This window comes from Ursus maritimus, unplaced genomic scaffold (genome assembly GCF_017311325.1).
Source record: "Ursus maritimus isolate PB19 unplaced genomic scaffold, ASM1731132v1 scaffold_10, whole genome shotgun sequence".
NCBI classification, from domain to species: Eukaryota; Metazoa; Chordata; class Mammalia; order Carnivora; family Ursidae; genus Ursus; species Ursus maritimus.
In genome coordinates, this window is record NW_024423344.1 from 5,423,750 (window position 1) to 5,444,412 (window position 20,663).

The window sequence follows — 20,663 nt, forward strand, 5'->3', positions numbered from 1 at the left end:
CACACCATATCGTAAATGGAAAAAAAATGTGTGTGCCGGAAACAAAACGTTATCATGCTGTGCCACAGAAGCACGGACTGACACACACAGCTCTTCACACATTAGAGTGGAACACGTGGTCCCTGATGTCCAGGAGGTAAGAGTCTGATATCACTCTTAAGTAAATCTGACTGATAAATACGTATCAGGGGATCAGGAAACAAGAGTGTATCTCACAGAGCTAATGCTAGTATTACTAACATGTAAGAAAGAAAAAATTGCACATCACTTCTTTATTGGCGATATGAAAATTACACAGTAAATGGTAGCTATTTATTTGGTGGTGAAAGGGAAGAGAACTAGAAAGAAACAGGACAATCAACTAAATTAACCCCTTCTTTCCTTCCCTACTACCACTATCCTAGTCCAGGCTGTTGTCCCCTTGCCCTGACATACGATAGTCAGCCCTACTGGGTAACCTTGCCTCCCGTCCTCCATCCTTTCTCAAGGTCAGAAGTCCTTGGCGTGATTAACCTGGCACCTCATGAAACACCTTCTCCTCCACCATGAGGTCTCTCTGAAGGCTGTCCTCCACTACCAACCAAATTAGGGGCCTCTGCTATGGGCTTCAACGGCATTTATGATTTCCACTTAACAAACTCATAGCAGCAATGCCCACAATAGCCAAACTGTGGAAGGAGCCGAGATGCCCTTCAACAGACAAATGGATAGAGGAGATGTGGTTCATATATACAACGGAATATTACTCAGCCATCAGAAAGGATGAGTACCCAACATTTGTATCGACATGGATGGAACTGGAGGGGATTATGCGAAGTGAAATAAGTCAAGCAGAGAAATGTAATTATCATATGGTTTCACTCATATGTGGACCATAAGGAATAGCTCGGAAGACCGCAGGGGAAGGGAGGGAAAACCGAACGGGAAGAAATCAGAGAGAGAGACAAACCATGAGAGCCTCAGGACTCCAGGAAACAAACTGAGGGTTACGGAAGGGAGGGGTTGGGGGATGGGGTAACTGGGTGATGGGTATTAAGGAGGGCACATGTGGTGATGAGCACTGGATGTTATATGCAACTAATGAATCCTTGAACACTATATCAAAAACTAATGATGTACTATATGCCGGCTAACTGAACATAATAAAATAAATAAATAAATAAGTAGAAATAAAACAAACTTACTTTTTAAAAAAATTGTCAGGAGAACACAGAATTTTTTTAAAAGGTTGTACAGGAGCCGTATGACGGAAAGTCATGAACTGGGTTGTAAATGCTTTATAAGCATGTTGAAGTATAATAAGCAAAGAGGGAACAAAAAATAGCTTCAACCAATGTTTTAAAAAGTCAATATATGTATTGCAGAACATGAAAAATAATTATGATTTGCCTTACATGTAGGAGCTTATTCCTTTATTCAGAGAGTACAAACCTGAGAACGCCGCCATGATAATTACTTATTTATTTCAACCCCATCCAAATCCCAATAATTAAAAACATAAAACAGTGTATACTTGGACAATTTTTCAAAGGCCTACTGCATGAAATTTTCAGTTTTTCTTCCAACTAGTAGCAGCTACTTAGAATATTAAATTCTTTGATGCTGTGCCGGAAGCTGTTTCTTGGCTAATGAGAATTGTTTTCTTTCTCTTTAATCCTGCTGCATGCTTGGAACCAATTTCATGTGTAACACCTCTTTCTGTCAATAATAATTTTTTTAAACTACTAGTTTTCTGGAATTGAGTTATCCAAATATTTGATCTACTCTCCTGGCTTTCTCTGACTTTTCATAAAGGGTATATTTATCTTCCTGATTATTGTGCCAGTATGCTTTGAATGGACAGAATTAAAGTTCTTCTAAAATTCTGAAAATTCAATAGACCACATTAATAATTTGGTCACTTACCTTCTTTCTTAAATAATGTAAAGTGCTTCACTCAAGCCCCTAAAAATCCCCATTATCTCTACCTCACGGTGATCTCCCTTCCTGAACAGTCAATCTAAAACAAATTCCGCTCTCTCTTTTCCAGCAAAGGCATTTTCTGTTTATTTTAATAAGAGGAGATAAAAGGTAACAGTGGTTGATAAATGGGGATGGAAATATATTGTATAATGTAAGTTTATTATATTATATAAGTTTATTGTATAACAGCTTTATGTAGAAATCTAGGGAAAAATGAAAATCACTCATCTCACCAAAGATAAACACTATTAAAATTCTTCTATTTCCCTCCAATCTACTTATTTTTATTTTTTAAGGCTATGCAGAACATGTAAAATTAAATAAGGTTAGAGAAATTAGCACAGTGCCCAGCGCATAATGGATACTTGAAAATGTTCGTGGAGTTTCTGAATCGACATAAGGGGCACTTAATTCCCTCACACTGAAACATCAACTCTGCCTGCTGGGCCAGGTGGACTGGTGGGAAACACGCAACAGGACCCCGTCCTGAGAAGCAGAGGCAAAGGCAGCATCTTTGGTCTCATAAAGATACGGTCTCGGTGGCAATGAACTTGTGGCTAACACCAAGAATAAAGACCTTCCCTTGGCTTCTATCCAATCTACTCTGAGTATGTTATACTACTTATTTAAAATAATTGGGAGTCAACTAACATAGATTTTTGTATCTTGCTTTTTCTTTTAAAATTATACCACAAACGTTGAACATTTCTCTATCTCTTTAAATACTCTTCAAAAACATGGCTTTTTAATGTTTGTAATGTTTGGTCATATGGATTAAAAATATTTTCATTTTTCCCACTCCTGTAATCCATGCTATGATAAAAATCCCTGTTAAATACATCTCTTTATCCTTGTTTGTTTCCTTAGGATACATTCCAAGAAATTAAATTGATCAAAAAGGTGTCCTCTATTAATATTTATCAATTTACACTTAACCAGAGAGGACCCATCATCCCAAGCCATTAAAACACTATTGCTCTGTTTCAGCTCAGTTAAGTGAAGGGCTCTCTGTTCTATTTTTCTTTAAGGATGTACCAGAAACTGTCAAAGCATTTTACTTTCATTATTTCATTTAAACTTCATAATAAACCTATGAAGTACTTTTTTATTCTCTTCTTTCAGAGGAGAAAACAAGATCTGCAGAGTCAAAGAGCCAATATCCACCCAGTTTAATAGTAGAGGCCACGTGTGCAGCCCGTTTCACACGGATTCCCAGTGTTACACCTGTTACGCTGTTCCAAGTTCAACGGCCATCTGTCGCTATTCCTTATTTTGGGAAAGGAGAGTTTCACCAAAAGAATCCTTTACCTAATTTTCTATACGAAGATCCAGGCTTTGTTTGTTTGTTTGTTTGTTTGTTTTTTTAGTAATCTGTAAGGCCTTTTAACACAGTAAAGATATTAACTCTTTATCATGTAAGTAACATTTGTCCCATTGTGTATTCTGACTTTGAATGTGGAAAAGTTTTGCCATACCAAAGTTTGCAGTTTTTATATACTCAAATCAATCTCTGGTGGTCTGACTTTGGTATCATGAGAAGACAGACTTCCCACCTTCCAATACTGCCAACACTTGTATGATTTCTTTTTTTGAAAAAGATGTATACCTTTAAGTAATCTACTTTTTTCTACATTTATCTACTGGCCTAACATCATTTACTGAAAATCAAGTCTTTCCCTACTGATAGGAAATGACACTTCGATCATATACTAAATACAGTCTTACATATATTTGTGACCGTCTGAATTTCTCTTTTCTTTCATTGATCTAATTGACTATGCTGGTGTAAGTATAATGCTCTTTTAAATACAGCATTTTTATAATGTCTTACTCTGGCACATTTATTGTCTATGACTTCAAAATCATTTTAAGTAACAACAAAAAAATCTTCTTTATAGATTGGTTAGCACTAAATTTACAGACCAGTAGAGACCACCACTGAAGCTTTCTTCTCCCTTATCTCAGACTACAGTATGTTTCACTGCTTAAATATCATCTTTCATGCTTCCCGGTATGTGTGTGTGTGTGTGTTGAGGCTCTGCATGCTTTGCGTTCCTGAGTTTATTTCAAGGTGTATTACAGCTTTTGTTGCCCTCATGACAGGGATTTTCCCTCCATTATATTTTCTGAAGATGATGTGTTTGTTATATTCTTTGCATACAAGAAAGCTCTTAATGGTTTTGGAAAAACCCAAGTAAAACAGGTTTCTTTACAGCGGGGCTTCTCACAGACTCCAATAAACTAAAACTCTTTAAGAGGGGACAGTACATAAATGTGTCAGATTTCCAAACTTAACTGACTAATGGGACCCTTCCGGGAATACTTTTTGAAAAAGTATTTCAAGGAATGTATCAAAGAATAAGATAATGGTCTACTCAATTTAAATCATTTCCTTTTTAACTGTTATGCCAAGATAATTTATTGAATGTACAATTCTGTTTTTATACTTACGCTTTATAATTCATTGTCTTACACTTTACCATACACAAGGTTCTCTCCAGGTGCTAGCCAACATTCTTGATGATGCACAAGTACCATGATATTTCAATAATTATTACTTCAAATTCTTCTTCCTCCCACTTCCAAGTTACCTTTCCTTTCTAGAATACTGATATTCTACCCAGCTCATTTTTCCCAATGTAGTTATCATTTTGTTACTTTAAAAAATCCTCTTGGCATTTTTAGTAACATCTAGAAATGAGGTATGTATCCTGTTGGAACAAGTCCTTTGCACCTAAAATAGTCTCCTAGTCCACTACAATTTTTATACGTTAAATGTAGAGAAGTCAATCTTTAGCAAAGTCAGGTTATGAATAACCTGTCTCTACTCAAAGTCAATACCAGTTGAGTATAAATCCAGCACAATGAGCAGGCATTCAACTTTTACTTGTTTTGCTAATGAACACAAGATCATGCTCAAGCCTAAAAGTATAGTAAAGACAAACTATTCTGATGGCCCAGCTAGCTTTACTAGTATCCTGAGGCTCAGGATCAATGAAGAGAAGTAAGATCAAACCAATACCTGCATATTAGAAGTCAGGTGACAATAACCCCCCAAAGACAGCCTCATTGCGCAATTCATTCGGCATGGTACTCGTATATCAGATTAACAGCTAGATCCCAGTACCAACTGATCCCTGCAGAACGGGGCTTCACGTGGGGGTCATAGGTCACATCTTAAGACAGAAAGGGGAGAAGGAAACAGGAGGAGGGAGAATCAAGGAGTGAAAAGAATAAGTGTCCCATAAATAAAAGTTGATAAATGGGACACCTGGGTGGCTCAGTCGGTTAAGCAACTGCCTTCTGCTCAGGTCATGATCCCGGGGTCCCGGATCGAGCCCCACATCAGGCTCCCTGCTCAGTGGGGAGCCTGCTTCTCCCTCTCCTGCTCCCCCCTGCTTGTGCGTTCTCTCTCAAATGAATAAATAAAATTTCTTTTTTAAAAAATAGATAAGTACAAACAGGTAAGAAAAAATATTAACCTCTGTGCTACGAGACAAGTAATATATAGACGGGTTAATGACAAACTTATAAAATTGTCATAAATAAATACATTGAGCAAAGAAATATGGTATCCAAAAATCCTCTATCAAATGTTTTTATGCACTGAGAAATTCAGCTTTTTCAATTCAGAATAATAAAGGTAATCAAATGAACCAAAGGAAATCATTTCAAGGATCATGACATCCAACCAGTCAATAAAATCAATTTGCTTCTATCTTCCGGTGGCATCGATTATGGAACTTCAAGCATTAAGCTAAATGTAACTGCCAACTGTTCACAGGAAGGCATTCCTTTGTGAAGCACCTACTACAGGCCAGGAACTGCTGCCGGTGCTGGGATGCAGCCCTGAACAAAACAGACCAAGTCCCTGCCCTCCATGAGCTTCCCGTCTAGTGAGGCAGAAGCATGTAAACAAGTTAGCAAATAGAACATGCTGGAAATGATTAGGACTGAGAAGAAAACACAAGCAGGGTAAGAGGATGGAGCATGAGCTGGTACCAAAGAGGAGGAGACACCATTTGAATGAAGTCCTAAAGAAAGTACCAGAGTCATGTAGGTACCTGGGGAGAAACACTGCAGACAGAGGGGGCTATGAGTGCAGAGACATGGCTGGGGTTGCGGGGGGGAGGGCGGGGAGGCATTGTCTTCCCATCTTGCCTCTATAATCACAACCATAATGAATGCAAAAGAATGAGTACCTGGTTTCTGGATCAAGGGAATCCACAAGTTTTTTATCAGCTAGCAGTTTTTGCAAACTCTGATATAATTCCACATTTGTGTTCAACCTAGAAAAATTACAAATGAAAAAAAAAATTAAATGATTTTCTAATAACTTCTTTCTAACTTTACATTAAGAGAATGGTGTCGCATGCCCAGAGGCCAAAGGTTTGGGGTTTTGTTTTGTTTCTTTATTTGGAATAGAAATAGCATAACCACAGTTAATACAGAAACATGAAGCAAAGTGTCAAGGTACAAAGGGTTCTGAATGGTAAATGGATAAATTTAAAGCCACAGTCAGCAGCTGGAACCAGAAGAGCAGACAGGAGAGAGGGGAGAGGGAGGAATGTAGTGGCTGGTGATCTGAGTAGTCTGAGCCCACTACCATTGAGAAATCACTGTGAGCAATATGCCAATGGCCATTTGTTTATTTGATAAAAAAGGAGTGAGGATGGGAGGATGATCACAAAGATTCTGCAGTTCCCAAGTGAAGAGCCTAGAACCCGGGAAACCTCTGCCCATCTGGGCCAGAGTGGCAGGCCCACACCTCGAGAAGAGTTCAAGGACACAGGCTTCAGGGCCACACACTGGAGTTACAACCCCAGCCCTACCACCACTCTGAGATCTCGGGCAAGTGTTTGAACTTGTCAGACTTCAGGTCACCCTAAGGGTTAATGTGATGCCCCCCTATGAAGGAACAAATAGTAGTTATCATTAGGTGGCCTTGCCAGCCTGCCCTTGGCCCCCCAACCTGAGTTCTATCCCCAACCCAAGCCACAGTCCCGTTACCAGGTCCTGAGTTCTTTCTTCTTCCCTGGATGCTAGAAAGTCCTGGCACTCTAGGGGCCAGACGGTGAACTGGTTTAGATAAAATCTGCTCGGTGGATCCTCAGGGAAGGGCAAAGCTGTAAGAACCTTCTGTCCATTCCTACTCAGGAACTCAAGGATGGTCACGTTGCCTAGTCAGTGCATAATCAAAAACCTGCTGCTTTATAGCAATCCAAGAGTTTCTGTTGCTACAGTTCTCACGGGCCACCCCAAAGACCAAGGGAACAGAGGCAGTCAGCGCCAGTGGGAAAATGGTCAACAAGAAGGGCAGGCATACCACCTCTCCCGCTCCCAGGCAACAATCCCAGGAAACAGGGAGAAAATCAATGTGGGCACCTACTTCCTCCAGGCCTGCTCCCCCTACGAGCCACATGTCAAAAGAACAGGCATTCAGAGACAGCCCGCACTATAGCCTCTTCAAAAGTTTCAGCAAATCTCCCACATTATGTTTTATGTCATGAGATCCTGAGATAAAGTCTCTATTTTAGTCTACAGCTGGCATCAACTCTACACAAACACCTAATTTTAGGTTTTTATCTCCACTACGGGAAAATAAATCAGTTCTACACAGGCACCTCAAAGCCTCCTGTTTTTTGAAGACCAGCTGAACAGGTTATGATATGATTTGGCTAGATTAAAGGAGAAAAGGAGTCCTGGTGCTCCGCAGGGACCAAGAACCAAGCTCTGACGAAGGCCCTGAGTTCGGTTTCCTGACCCACGTCCAGGCCCTCGGCGGGCCTCAGGGCAGCAACTGGAGTGTGGCCAAGGAGGAAAGATTGAAACACTCTCCAGGATGAAGTGAAGACCTTGCACAGATCCTCTTCCACACTTCACTACCAATTACGGCTCCCTTGCTGGCCACAAAATTAAGAACCCACATCCAGACCAGAACTGCATCCAAAGTTAGGCCCGATCCAGCGTTCAAGGTGTCTCAGGCAGGCACCCTGGCAGCTCTGACTCATTTCCTGGGGCTTTTCCCTGGGCGATGCTCTTTCTCCCAAGGAGCCCCCAGTTCCAGGCCCTTCCTCATGCCCTGTGTCCGGAGTGTGCAGGGACCAGTTTGATCTCAGTCAACAAGTCGGGTTTCAGTGGCTGTAAGAGAAATCACATGCGCTGTCCCAAAGAGAGCAAATGACACTTGATGGGGGGGAAGCGGCAGCAGCAGCTCCTGACGCATCAGGCCCTCCAGCGCGCTTTGTCAAACCAGAGAAGCCACCGCGCTCGGCCACCATGCGCCTCCTCCAACTTCTGCTTTGTCAAAAAGTCTTCCGATGGTTTCCAGTTGTACATTCCTGCCAGGCGAGCCCCGCCGCGCTCGCCGGCTCTCCACCCCTCTGGCGTGGCGTCCCGCACCTAAGTGCTTCTGAACACGGCACCGTCCACCTCGAAGCCATTTTCACCAGCACTTTCAAGCTCTCGTAAGTGGCTTAAAATATTTAAATTTACCTCAAGATTGCTTGAAAATAACTCACTCCATCAAAGCCCCGGCCTACCTCAGCCCTCCCTGAGAGTTTTAGGATCTCCCTAGACCACCCCTCCCCACCCCAGATCCAAGGGACCGCAAGGCCACTTGTCTCTGGCCCACAGCCAACAATGCAACAGTGGTTTAATCACAGGGTTATCAAGCAACCCAACCTGCCGCTGAGATACTAAAAACTCTCACTTCATGCACACAAGAATAAGGAGAGTGGATGTTTGCTATGTGCCTGACGCACCTAGAAGCACTTTATTATCGCGTTTTCCTGCAATTCGTGTCATTATTTCACTTACAGACAAGGAAACTAAGTGAGAGAACAGACGAGCAAACAGATAAGCAACTCAGCACACTGCAGGAGCCAGGGAGGAGCGCGCAGGGCCTGCCCCCAGGGCCCTCCCTCTTCCCCGCCACCCTGGGCACTGGGCATCCCCTACCCTGCGGGGACAAGCCCTGGAGACCAATTTCCTCAAGCACGAATCCACAAGACCACGTCACCCGAAACTGTAATGAAGGGGAGCAGAACATACTTTTCTACCATGGTGCCAATACTTCTACAAGCTTCTTCCGCCGCCTCTCTGAATGCGCGCTCGGGGTGAGCAATTTTCACAAAATCAGCCTAATAAAGAAGAAAGACAAAACCAAAAGGGAATTTGATGGAAAGTTTTCTTCCAAGATCTGAGGGTAAAAATGAAATCCTGAGCTTTCAAGTGTGCCATCTGGCTGGCCCTATGCATTTCCATTACTGACATTTTCCTAAACCAGTAGGGCTAAGCGGCTTCTTGCTGAACATTTATAAATTCTGTTATTCCTTGGAATCAAGTGGGTTCCATTCCAAAGAAAATACTTCCATTAACCTTATTTTAGAAAAGTTCTCTTTCAAATATAAACACCAAGTGAATTCTTCCTAATTCTACAGTTCAAAAAAGCAGAATCTTGGGGCGCCTGGGTGGCACAGCGGTTAAGCGTCTGCCTTCGGCTCAGGGCGTGATCCCGGCGTTATGGGATCGAGCCCCACATCAGGCTCCTCCGCTATGAGCCTGCTTCTTCCTCTCCCACTCCCCCTGCTTGTGTTCCCTCTCTCGCTGGCTGTCTCTATCTCTGTCGAATAAATAAAAATAAAATCTTTAAAAAAAAAAAAAAAAGCAGAATCTTATTTCAAGTATTCTAAAACTTCCGAACGAACACTGTGTGCAATATGGTGCTCAAGTTTGCCGGCTCCTGTAGAACAACTACAGAGGCTTTTTTTTTTTCAACTGACAGACAACATAGCTTCAAGACTGATTTAACTACGTTCTAGCCTTCATGCAGAAAACAAAGGCTCATTCTCTTTATAGGCCTTTTAATAATATGAATTCCCAGTCTCAGTTGAAATGACTCACAACTACCAGTGCTGCGGTGGCTTTGATACTGACTTTAGCATTAAACTAAGCTAGAACTCTTTTTACTTTTTTAATGAAATCACATAAAACCAGATTTTAGTTTTCATGTTAATCACAGTATATTGCGAAAGAAAAATGTAAGGGAACTACAAAATATCACGTACATTCTTCATTCTCCAAGAAAACAACGTGTGTGACTATAATATGAAATAAAATCACCACAAGGTAAAATTTCCTAATTTTATTATTAAATAATTTTCAATGTAAAAACATTTAAATCCATAGTTTTAATGCATCTGATGTAACAATAAGATAACATTAGTACTAAAGCACCTGCAAAACGAGCTATGTAAAATTTACAAGTCATATAAATTACTGATCTACATGTTGCAGAATTTACAATCAATATTTATTTCAAAATACTGGCATACATTTTAAAATTCATTTGCGGGGCACCTGGGTGGCTCAGTCAGTTAAGCGTCTGCCTTCAGCTCAGGTCACGATCTCAGGGATCCTTGGATCAAGCCCTGCGTCTCCTTCTCCCTCTCCCTCTGCCCCTCCTCCCTGCTGTGCTCTTGCGCTCTCTCAAATGAATAAATAAAACCTTTTAAAAATTCACTTGTAATAGTGATGAAGAAAACAATACTGTTATACAGCAACTGTATGAAAAAAGAAAAAGAAAGCAAAACCAAATGACCATTTGGTGGGAAATAACAGTTTACAAAACCCTTGCCTTATTACAGTATTGATCTTATTGGCAGGTAAAGTCTTAAAAATTCAAAAGGAAGAAGGTTCTTTGAATTTTTTTACCCAAAGATTTATTTCCACAGATAAGTCACATTTAGAGCTTTTTTAATGAGATATTACTATACCTCATAAATACAAAAATCTTCAAAAATAGGACAAGCTATGACGCAGAGAGTTAAAATCTCTTAGCAAGGAGCAAAAGCAGAAATGTAAAATAAAATAAAATAAAATAAAATCCTAGAATACCACTTAATTAAAATGGAGGCTAAGACAACAAATGAACCACCAACAAATAAAGCCAATACTTGATGGCACATAAGTGAAATTCCCTGACAAATATTTTCCCTGTCAGATTTCAGTGACACAATTAAGCAGAGAAGGTCGCTGTGAGGCGTCCTCGGGCAGTGCATCGCCCATGTCCTCCATCATTCAAAGCACTTGCTACACACACTTCAGAACAAAACCAAGACCCTATAAAAGCAAGAAGTGACTACAATAAGCCTGCAGCACACCTCGCTTCACTCTTGGTTAAAACCCTTTAAGATAGTTTATCAATCTCCTTGGGGAAACTCAGTGACTGCATGACAATCTGAAAGGTGTTCCTGCTCATATGGGAGGCAAAAAGTTTCAAACAGCGAAAAACAAAGATGGGAAGTGTTATGTGAGATGAGAGGGATCATTCTCAAAGGGCAAATGATTCCATTCATCTGACATTTTAGAAGAGACAAACTATAGGGATGGAAAACAGGTGGGTAGTTCCCAGAGGTAAGAGGGGAGAGCTGGGTGTGACTATAATACAGGGGCTTTTTTGGAGTGATGGAATATAAAATTCATAGAATTGTACCATCCCCCAAAAGAAGTCAATTTTACTGTATGATAATCTTAAAAATAAAATAATGCTTTTTAAAAAATAATGGGGAGGCTAACTGACTTTCCAATCTCTCCTAGGTAAGGAAGACCTATTCATCAGACCCTAAGCAGCCAGACAGCATGTAGAAGGAACAGAGCAGCAGGTGAGGACAAGAGTTCTGTGGCCAAGGTGCCTGGCCTCCGAGCCCAGCTCCACCACTTACTGGCTAGGTGATCCTGGGTATATCACTTCACCTCTTACTGCCTTTCTTTCCTCATCTGAAAATGGGAGATATGCTGAGAAGGTTAATTCGGTTAATCCAGGCAAACCTCTTACCAGGGTCTGGTGCCTCACTAAGATCTAAAAAAAAAGTTACCATCAGAATGTAAACTCCAGGAGGTCAGAGACAGTGTCTGTCACGACTCATGACATGAACAGTGCCTAGAACAGTGCCTGGCACATGGTGGTGACTCAGTATTGAATGAAAGTGAAGAGAAAATTATATATAGTCTAATATCAAGTCGACAAGACCCTGAGGGTTCACAATTTTGGCTTATGTGCACTACATAATCGCCTTCACTGACATGACTAAGGAGGAGGTGGCTCTTTGGGACAGACAAAAAATCATGCCTTCTACTTCAGCAGTGGCATTCTTAGTGAAGAGACCTAGTACATGTCTATTTCCACTTCAAAATATGAAAAAAGGAAGTCTTTAATAAAATCGGTTTCACAGCCAAACCCTAGTTTTCATCGGAAAAGACATGCCTAAGGTTTATAAAAACTGGCTTTTCGTAAGATTAATTTTATTATAAATGTACAGGTAAATGTCCTACTAAAATTCCGGTAGAAGTTTTCATACATGAAGAATCTTTGAGAAATGAAGACTCTTCACCATATGCGTAATCATTCTTTTATTATACATCACATGGGTATTTTCTTAACTATACATACTAAAGTACAAGTTCTACGCATCACCTTTTCCTATACTTTTTCCCCATTCCTAACGACTTACTCCCACTACAATAAATTACACCCAACAACTCTCAAATAGCTCAGATGCTATTAGTCTAGGTGCTGTCAAGCCAAGCACCAGATGCTTTGAACCCTAGAGTCTCTGACATTAAACCTAATAAACTTAGCTTAAATTTTAACAGCTTGACAGAGAAGTAGCTTCAAGGGTTACCGCAAACATCTTACCAAGTCGGCCACCCTGCACAAAGAATCGGAAAGCTCATCAAAAATGAGCACGGTCTGCGGTCCAGGCGGCAAGGAACACACGCGCTCCACCAGCAAGTCTGCCTTTCTCAGGGCATTTTCTTGTGCGATCCGAAATCCTTCTGGGGCGCTGAGCTCAGGAACTCCAAAAAGACCCTGCAACCCAGAGAATATGTCCAATGTGTAACTAAAAATATGATTTTTTGGTAGTAAGTCCTTTTTGCATAAAGGAAATCTTGGTTTTCATTGGTGTATCCTACCATTCTAATACCTGTGACCACAAACACCATGTTCACATTCCCCGCATCATTCCACATAAATTAGACGATGAGTTTTTTAAGAATGGAATTTCTCTTAAACTTTTAATTATTTCATAAGAAACAAAACTAGAATGATAAAGGTTCAACACCCAGCTTAGCCACTTTTTGATAACTAACATGTTGATTTTTGAAAACAGCAAGAGATAAAACTTTCAGGACTGATAAGACCTACTGTTTCTGCGAGAAGGGATGCAATGAAATTAACCTTTTTTCAAAATGATTAAGAAGTTGAAGAAAAGACAGTTGCAGGCGGAGCAGAATTGGGACCAAAACCAAATTAGATTATTTACACTGATTTAATTTGATTCAAGTACAGACTATTTTTCATTTCCCAGCACACCTCCCCATACTGGAGGATGGGAATTCTAAACCTCAGACTACTAGTTAACGATAATGACAAAAAAACTACAAAAACCTTTGGGATTTTTTGTTGTTCTTATTTAATCAAAACCCAATTCGCATATTTGAAAATCTGTCATCAATTCTAAAAATCACGATATGCAAAAGAAAAATAAAGCTAAAATTAGTTATATTTCATCCATTGAAAACTAAGCTTACTCTCTTCATCTTTCTACTCGGTACCTATAGTTGTTCTCCTCCTTACCCTAATTATGTTAGAGCCATATTATGTTATTTACCCATATGGAAGTTGGTGTAGCCAGTTTCATACAAAAATATTTTTAACACACAGCTAATGAGAGAGATCAAATAAAAAAGCATATCATTAGGCTTGGTGTAACCGTGTCCTAGACTCTTTATTAAAAAGGCAATGTTAGAAATAATGAAGAAGCAGGGGCACCTGGGTGGCTCAGTCCTTAAGTGTCTGCCTTAGGCTCAGGGCCTGATCTCAGGGTCCTGAATTGAGCCCCGCATCAGGCTCCCTGCTCCCCAGGAAGCCTGCTTCTTCCTCTCCCACTCCCCCTGCTTGTGTTCCCTCTCTCACTGTCTCTCTCTGTCAAATAAATAAATAAAATCTTTATAAAAAAAAATAACGAAGAAGTAAAAAAGGCAAAAATAAAAGCAACAACCTGAAGTGGATAAAATTCATAAATGCAAAGTAGAACAGGCACCAGGTAAGTCCCTCTCAAGCTTGCCTTCCTTTCACCTTTAATTCAGTCATTCAATAAACACTGGGTGTCTAGGGAGTGCCAGATACCAGACTGGGTGTGTGGAGACAGAAAATAAACAGGAATCAAAGAAGTCAGTCAGTGACTTCCTGGGGGAAGAAATCAACGTGATCAATGTCATCGCATTACAGGTAATTAGACTGTTCGCAATAGTTTTGTGTTTAAACAAGAAGAGCCCAAAACTTTGGGGAAAATTAAGAACGGAATTTCGAGCATCAATGGAATTAGTAACTACACGACTACTTGATGCTCCCTATGAACTGCGGGGCCAGGCCTCCAATGCACAAGTATAAGGTTGGAACAAAAGTGAACTTCAGCGGGGATTGGACTGAGTGTGAGACGAGGGCGGGACCTTCCAGGCGGAATTCACCGCCACCGGCTGGATGAACTATCTTGAGTTCACCAGGAGCAGGGGCTCACGAAGAGGCAGGTCCCAGGACCCACAAAGGCCGCCCCACTTCCTTAAATCAGTCCCTCAAAGAGGAGGTGACGGGCAAGGTCACCACGAGCGCAAACGACACCCCACCGTACAAAGTGGGTTCACTGACCGACTCCTCCCAAACGCAAAGGACCCCGCCCAGATCCCTGCTGGCCACGCGGAGAAGGGACAGGCTTATCCCGGGGGCACAAGGGGAGCCCCCTCCCGCGCCGCTCACCCGGCGCTCGCCGAACAGGTCCAGACGGCGGCCCTGGGGCTTGACATTGAAGGCGGCGCCCACCGGGGACCAGCTGGTGCTGACCTCCCGGGCCCGGATCCCGGCTCCGAAGCCGCCCAGGCCCGCTCGCCCCGGCCATAGAGCCGCGGCCCGGAGTTCGAGCCCTCCCAGCCTCCAGGCGCACAGCATCTTGATCCCAGAGCAGCCCCTACCCCCGCCGCGAGGCCCCGCCCCTGCACCGCAGCTCCCGCCGCGACCACGCGCGCCGTGTTTCCAAGGCAGCGGCCCACGCCGCGCCACGTGATGCCAGCGCTTCCGGGTCGGGGCTCGAGGTCCCTCAGGACGTGGGCACGTCGGCGTCCAGAGGGCAAAAGCGTCGCCCCGCCGCCTTCACGGCAGACGCTGCGGTCTTGCGCCCCCGTGTGCCTGGAGTGAGGAACCGCCAAGGTTTAAGTCTTCCCTCCCACGTGACTGGAGAGGGGCGGACAAAGTCTCGCTGCAGGGTGAGTTCATCTTGGAGGAGGAGTGAACGCTGAGTGAACGCCCGTCTGAGTGCCTTCCCCGACGTGACAGGACTGGTGACACTCGTCGACTCTATCGGCCTCCACGCTAAACGATGGCTGAAATTAGACGATGTGGCTGCACCGTCTGGTTGTGTGGAACCGACTGCGCTGCCTCTCAGTGAATCTTCCTTTATTCTGACTTGTAAATTTTGTTATAATAATCTACAATAAAAAATTTGTAGAGGGAGGGTGTCGCCAAACTTCTCTCAACCATAGGGGAATGAGAAGATTTGGGGGCAGGAGGCGGGGAGGGAATTGTGATTTGGGGCTTAGGATGGCCAGTGTGGAAAAGGGCGGGGGGGCTCTGGACAGCCTTAGCCTCCCCGAAATGAATGGAAATCACGGCACAGTTGGAGTCGGGGCCAGGTTGTTGTGGGGGGGAGAGGGCTTAACCTTGCTCAACTTCCACATCCTCATCTGCAGACCTCCTCTGCCTTCCTGAAGGGCATGCAGATTAAGTGAAAGGGTTAGTGCAACTGTAAGGTGTTTTTCTTTCGAGAGGCTTCTGTAGGTGGAGAGGGAAAAAATCAGTAGTTGGAGAAGGGACTGAGGGGAAACGAGGCCGCCAAAGCACCCCTCACATTTTGCCTGGCTGTCTCACTCCACACACCTGCCACTGCTTGGGCTCTCACTTTTAGGGTTGATCGGAGTGCAGCTGAATGGCGAATCCACATGGGATGGGCCCCTTCAGGATTGATCCTTCTGCAGACATGAAGCCAAGTGTTGTGGGTATGAGAAGACCCCCTAGGAAAGTAAGCAAGAGGGATGGGAGGCTACTGCAGCCTCCGACCACCTCCTCAAAATACTGCTCTCCACCTCAGTTTTTGTTTGTTTTTTTAAAGTGATCTCCACACCCATCATGGAGCCCAGTGCAGGTCCAGACTCACAACTGTGAGATCAAGACCTGAGCTAAGATCAAGAGTTCAGTGCTGAACCCGCTGAGCTACCAGGTACCCCTGTCTGCTAGGTTTTGTGCAGGAGCTAGATACCAAGTGGTTCTGTTAAATCAGTGTGTGGGAGCAGAGGGGATTGATGGCTGTGGTCTTCTGTGGCCGCAGAAGATTCATTCCTTTGCCTTGGGTGTCAGAGATATAACTTGTGCAGAGGACCAAGAACCCAAGTGAACTTTTTGTTCCCGGGCAATCCACAGTCACCTTTTCTTTTTCTTTTTTTTTTTTTTTTTTAAGATTTTATTTATTTATTTGACAGAGATAGAGACAGCCAGCGAGAGAGGGAACACAAGCAGGGGGAGTGGGAGAGGAAGAAGCAGGCTCCCAGCGGAGGAGCCTGATGTGGGGCTCGATCCCAGAACACTGGGATCACGCCCTGAGCCAAAGGCAGACGCTTAACAGCTGAGCTACCCAGGCACCCCTCACAGTCACCTTTTCTTAAATTGCTTTATTTACAGTCATTCTAGACCTTTACCTCACCTGAATGTTTGGGCTTAGGGTAAAGCTGTGTTCATTTTAACACTGCCTGTTGGGTTTGAGCAGTCCTAAGAACCTTCTGGAAAGTTCCAGAGAGCCAGAAGTTAAGGCCAGGAGTGACACATGCTTCCGATAGATACCTTCTAACCCCCCTTCCTCCCTCCATCCACCCCCAAAAACAAGTTTCAAATGGAGTTTGTTTTCAGTTTAGCCTGGCAGAGAGAAAAAGCCCAACTAATTGTATGGTAAGCTGTGATTTCATTTTCTACTGATTTTTTAATCGATGATTTAAAATCCCGGAGTCCCTACCTCCATGGTGATTAATATCACATTATTGGTAACTGGTTGGTTCTTAGGAAGCCACCCCACGTGACAGACCTAATGCCTGCGTAGCAGACCCTTACAAAGATGTCAGATGTGTCGTGTAAAAAAAGAAAATTCATCAGTATATTTGACAAAAATGCTTACTTTATCATATTTTTTTCAAAGGTGTTTCAAATCTGGATACTTCCTTTAGCCCAGAATGGTTGTCATACAAGGATACCTAACCATTGTAATGCAACGTTTAAGCCTAAAAATATCCTCAGGGCATGATGACTTGTCCTAAATTAACAAACTATCCTTTGTCAACGCAGAAAGCCTGGCATAGTTAGACTTAGAAAAACTGCAGTCCTGGGGCGCCTGGGTGGCTCAGTTGGTTAACCATCTGCCTTTGGCTTAGGTTATGATCCTAGGGTCCTGGGATGGAGTCCCACGTCAGGCTTTTTGCTCAAAGGGGAGCCTGCTTCTCCTTTCCCCTGCCTGCTGCTCCTCCTGCTTGTGCTCTCTCTCCCTCTCTCTCTCTCTGATAAATAAATTAAAATCTAAATTAATTAATTAATTAAATAAAATAAAAACTGCAGTCCAGATTCATAGACAACAATGAAAAATCATACCAAATGGCAGATTAGACACGCCCCATCCCTGCCAGTCAACTTCATCTTTTTGAAATCCTTTAAGACATGTTTTATGTCTCATCTATATTTGACCTAAAAAAAAGAAAAAGAATTTTATAAAAGCTGATATCCTATGTACGATCATAAATGCATTTTTTCTTCACGTCTACCTCAAACTATAAAGTTGTGTTCCTAAATAGAAAGGGGTTAGTGCAGGGGCGCCTGGGTGGCTCAGTCGTTAAGCGTCTGCCTTAGGCTCAGGGTGTGATCCCAGCGTTCTGGGATCGAGCCCCACATCAGGCTCCTCTGCTGGGAGCCTGCTTCTTCCTCTCCCACTCCCCCTGCTTGTCTCTCTCTCACTGGCTGTCTCTGTGTCAAATAAATAAATAAAATCTTTTTAAAAAACGGGGGGGGGGCGGGTAGCACAGGTATCCTCCCTATTCAGTCCATAACAAAACCAGGCTTTACACTGGGGAGAAAGAGCTTAGATTATTACAATTCAAAAAATGCACAGAAGCCAAAGAATAAGGACACTGTGGTTCAGTAAATAAAGTGATCAGTCATGCTACAGCTGAGGGGAGGTAGGGAAGCAAGGCAGAGGCAGGGGCTGGCGTGCAAAATTGGAGGAGACGCTCACTGTCAGGGTCATGCGCAGGTAGTCAGCACCTGAAATGGGGGGCGCCTCCTTCAGTGTCGCACCCTGGGTGCCTCACTCGCTTTAGCCCTGGCTCTGTTCTAGAAAAAACAAATCAAGGAAGGCCAATAAAATACCTATAAACAAATTATTTCTGTATATTTCCAAAATTTCCCATAACCATCAAGTAATTTTTCAGGATTTCATTTACAGCAGTGCTGCCTGCTCATAATGATAATTTAGAAAAATCCCATTTTTCCAGGGAATGAAGATATCATCACAACTGTGTTGACCTGTTGGAGTACGGATAGAATGGCTCTAAGTCCCAATTTCTAGAAGCACATCCTGTCAGACAAACTGGCCCCAGGTTGTGATTTGGAAAATAGTGTAGCTTGAATATGCACGGAGCTTGCATCCTTTGCTTCTTCATTAGTTGCTCTCGATTAATAGAAAGTATATCGAGTTAACTTATGTAATCCTTCCAGAATTTTAGAGGTCTGGGACTACATGAAATTATTCCGTTCCAGCACTGATGTGCAATAGGAGACTGGAGCACAGAAAAGCTAAATGATGTACCCACTTCAAATTCCTTTGTCATGGTTGGAACAACAACCCGTGCATCTCAACTCTTAGTCTGGGGTTTTTTTCTACTACACTCATGTTGCCCCTCTCCTTGGGCCTTAGACTACTTAATATTCTTTTAGACAAAAGCAGTAGTAACAATGACAATAATGACAAAAACCCTGCATCGGACTGGCTCATGCAGCACAGTAGTCCAGGGGTATCAATGCCTTCAGGACAGCTGGGCGGAGGGGTCTAAACAGGTCCTCAGAACTGGGTTCTCTCCAGCCCTGTTTGATTTTGTTTTGGGGCTCTACAGATTAGCTAAATGCATGCCAGCTGAAGTTCTAGCTTCACCTGAAGAAGATCTTGCTTCCCCTCCCCCCCCCCAGTAGGCCTTCCAAGGTTTCAGATGGCATCTCGTTGGCTCTGACTGAATCCAGCACGATTTTGGAGATAGTCACTGTGGCCAGAAGAAGGTGCCAGTCTATTAGCCAGGCCTGAATCTCATGTCCACCGCAGAGTGTAGAGTCTACGCTGTTTGAAAGGCTTGTGTGAGAGTGCACAGTGGGATGCTTTTACCAGACGAGAGGGAAGTGGATGGTACACGTCCGAACAAGAAGTTCGGCAAGTTGTGGCAAGTTTCTTTTCACCCCACTTTCTTAGTAAATTCACCTCCATTCTCCACTTCCCTCTGTAACTCTGTTTGGTGTCTCCGTCCAGTAGCCTCTTCCTTTTGCATAGTTCATTTAAAAATTTGCAAAGGTAAATAGTGAAAAATCTCAAATGGAATTCACCTTGCTGGGTTTTGGTCTCCTTTGAGACCTGTGATCCCTTTTTTCCTTCCTTTTTCTCCCCTTTGGAATGGGACTGTCTATCCCATGGTGCCTTTCCCACCATTGTGTTCTGGAAGCAAATAATGTGTCTGGGTTTGCAGGTTCACAGAGGGAGAAGGATTTTGCCCCAGGATGTGTCGCACAATGGATCTTCCTTATAACTGACATAAAGGATTCAGACGATGAGACTGGGGACTTGGAGCTGGTGATTTTAGATGAGATTCCTGGAGTTATCATTGAAGCTAACATTGTTAAGACTTCGGGGGATGTGGGATGGGGAGAGTGTATTCGGCACTGGGGAAGATCATGAATTCGGGGGACCAGAGCAGTCTATTACAGGTTGAACTGCGTCTCCCAAACAGAATCCCTGAAGTCCTAACCCTCGGTATCTATGAACGTGACTTTATTTGGACGCAGGGTCTTCACAGATGTAATCAGGTTAAGATGACATCATAGTAGATTAGGGTGGCCCCTATTCCAAATGACTGGTGTCCTTATCAGAAGAGGGATGTTTGGCAGGCAGACATGGAGGGAGGATGGCCATGTGAGGATGGGGGTAGTGCTGGATGCTTCGACAAGCCAGGGAATGGCCGGGTCCACCAGAAGCTGCAAGCAGCAAGGTAGAACCCTCCTCACAGGCTCCAGAGGGAAACTGGTGCTGCCGACACCTTGTTTTTAGACTTCTGGCCTCCAGCGCTGTGAGACAATCACTTTCTGTGTTGTCATTTCCCCAGTTTGTGGTATGTTGCTACGGCAGTCCCAGGAAACGAGCACAGATTCAACTCTGGCAAGTGGTTTCATGAACCACTATTTAATGAACCGAACGGTGATTAAAACCTAAGTTACAAAATGAGCAAAGCGTTCTGCAGCTTTCTGGGATGTCTCATCGTCACCTGCTTACAACTTTTATTAGTTACTAAATGGA

The 20,663-nt window shown here is 43.1% G+C and overlaps 1 protein-coding gene across 5 annotated transcripts in view; it reads right to left on the reverse strand.

Annotated features, from left to right (window-relative positions):
• Window positions 1–16,522, reverse strand: part of LOC103664393 (mitochondrial intermediate peptidase) — a 216,073-nt gene extending 199,551 nt beyond the window's left edge. For 2 of the 5 annotated variants that reach the window (XM_040621593.1, XM_040621584.1), the window contains exons 1-4: window positions 14,783–16,522; window positions 12,662–12,835; window positions 9,016–9,104; window positions 6,165–6,251 (exon numbers count right to left, since the gene is read on the reverse strand). In XM_040621593.1, the coding sequence (XP_040477527.1) occupies window positions 6,165–6,251; window positions 9,016–9,104; window positions 12,662–12,835; window positions 14,783–14,971 (539 nt within the window). In that variant the 5' untranslated portion in view covers window positions 14,972–16,522. Of the gene's footprint in view, window positions 1–6,164; window positions 6,252–9,015; window positions 9,105–12,661; window positions 12,836–14,782 lie in introns of those variants that run through there. The other 3 variants (XM_040621578.1, XM_040621589.1, XM_040621602.1) reach the window with 3 other exon arrangements.
• Between the last annotated feature and the right edge of the window lie 4,141 nt (window positions 16,523–20,663).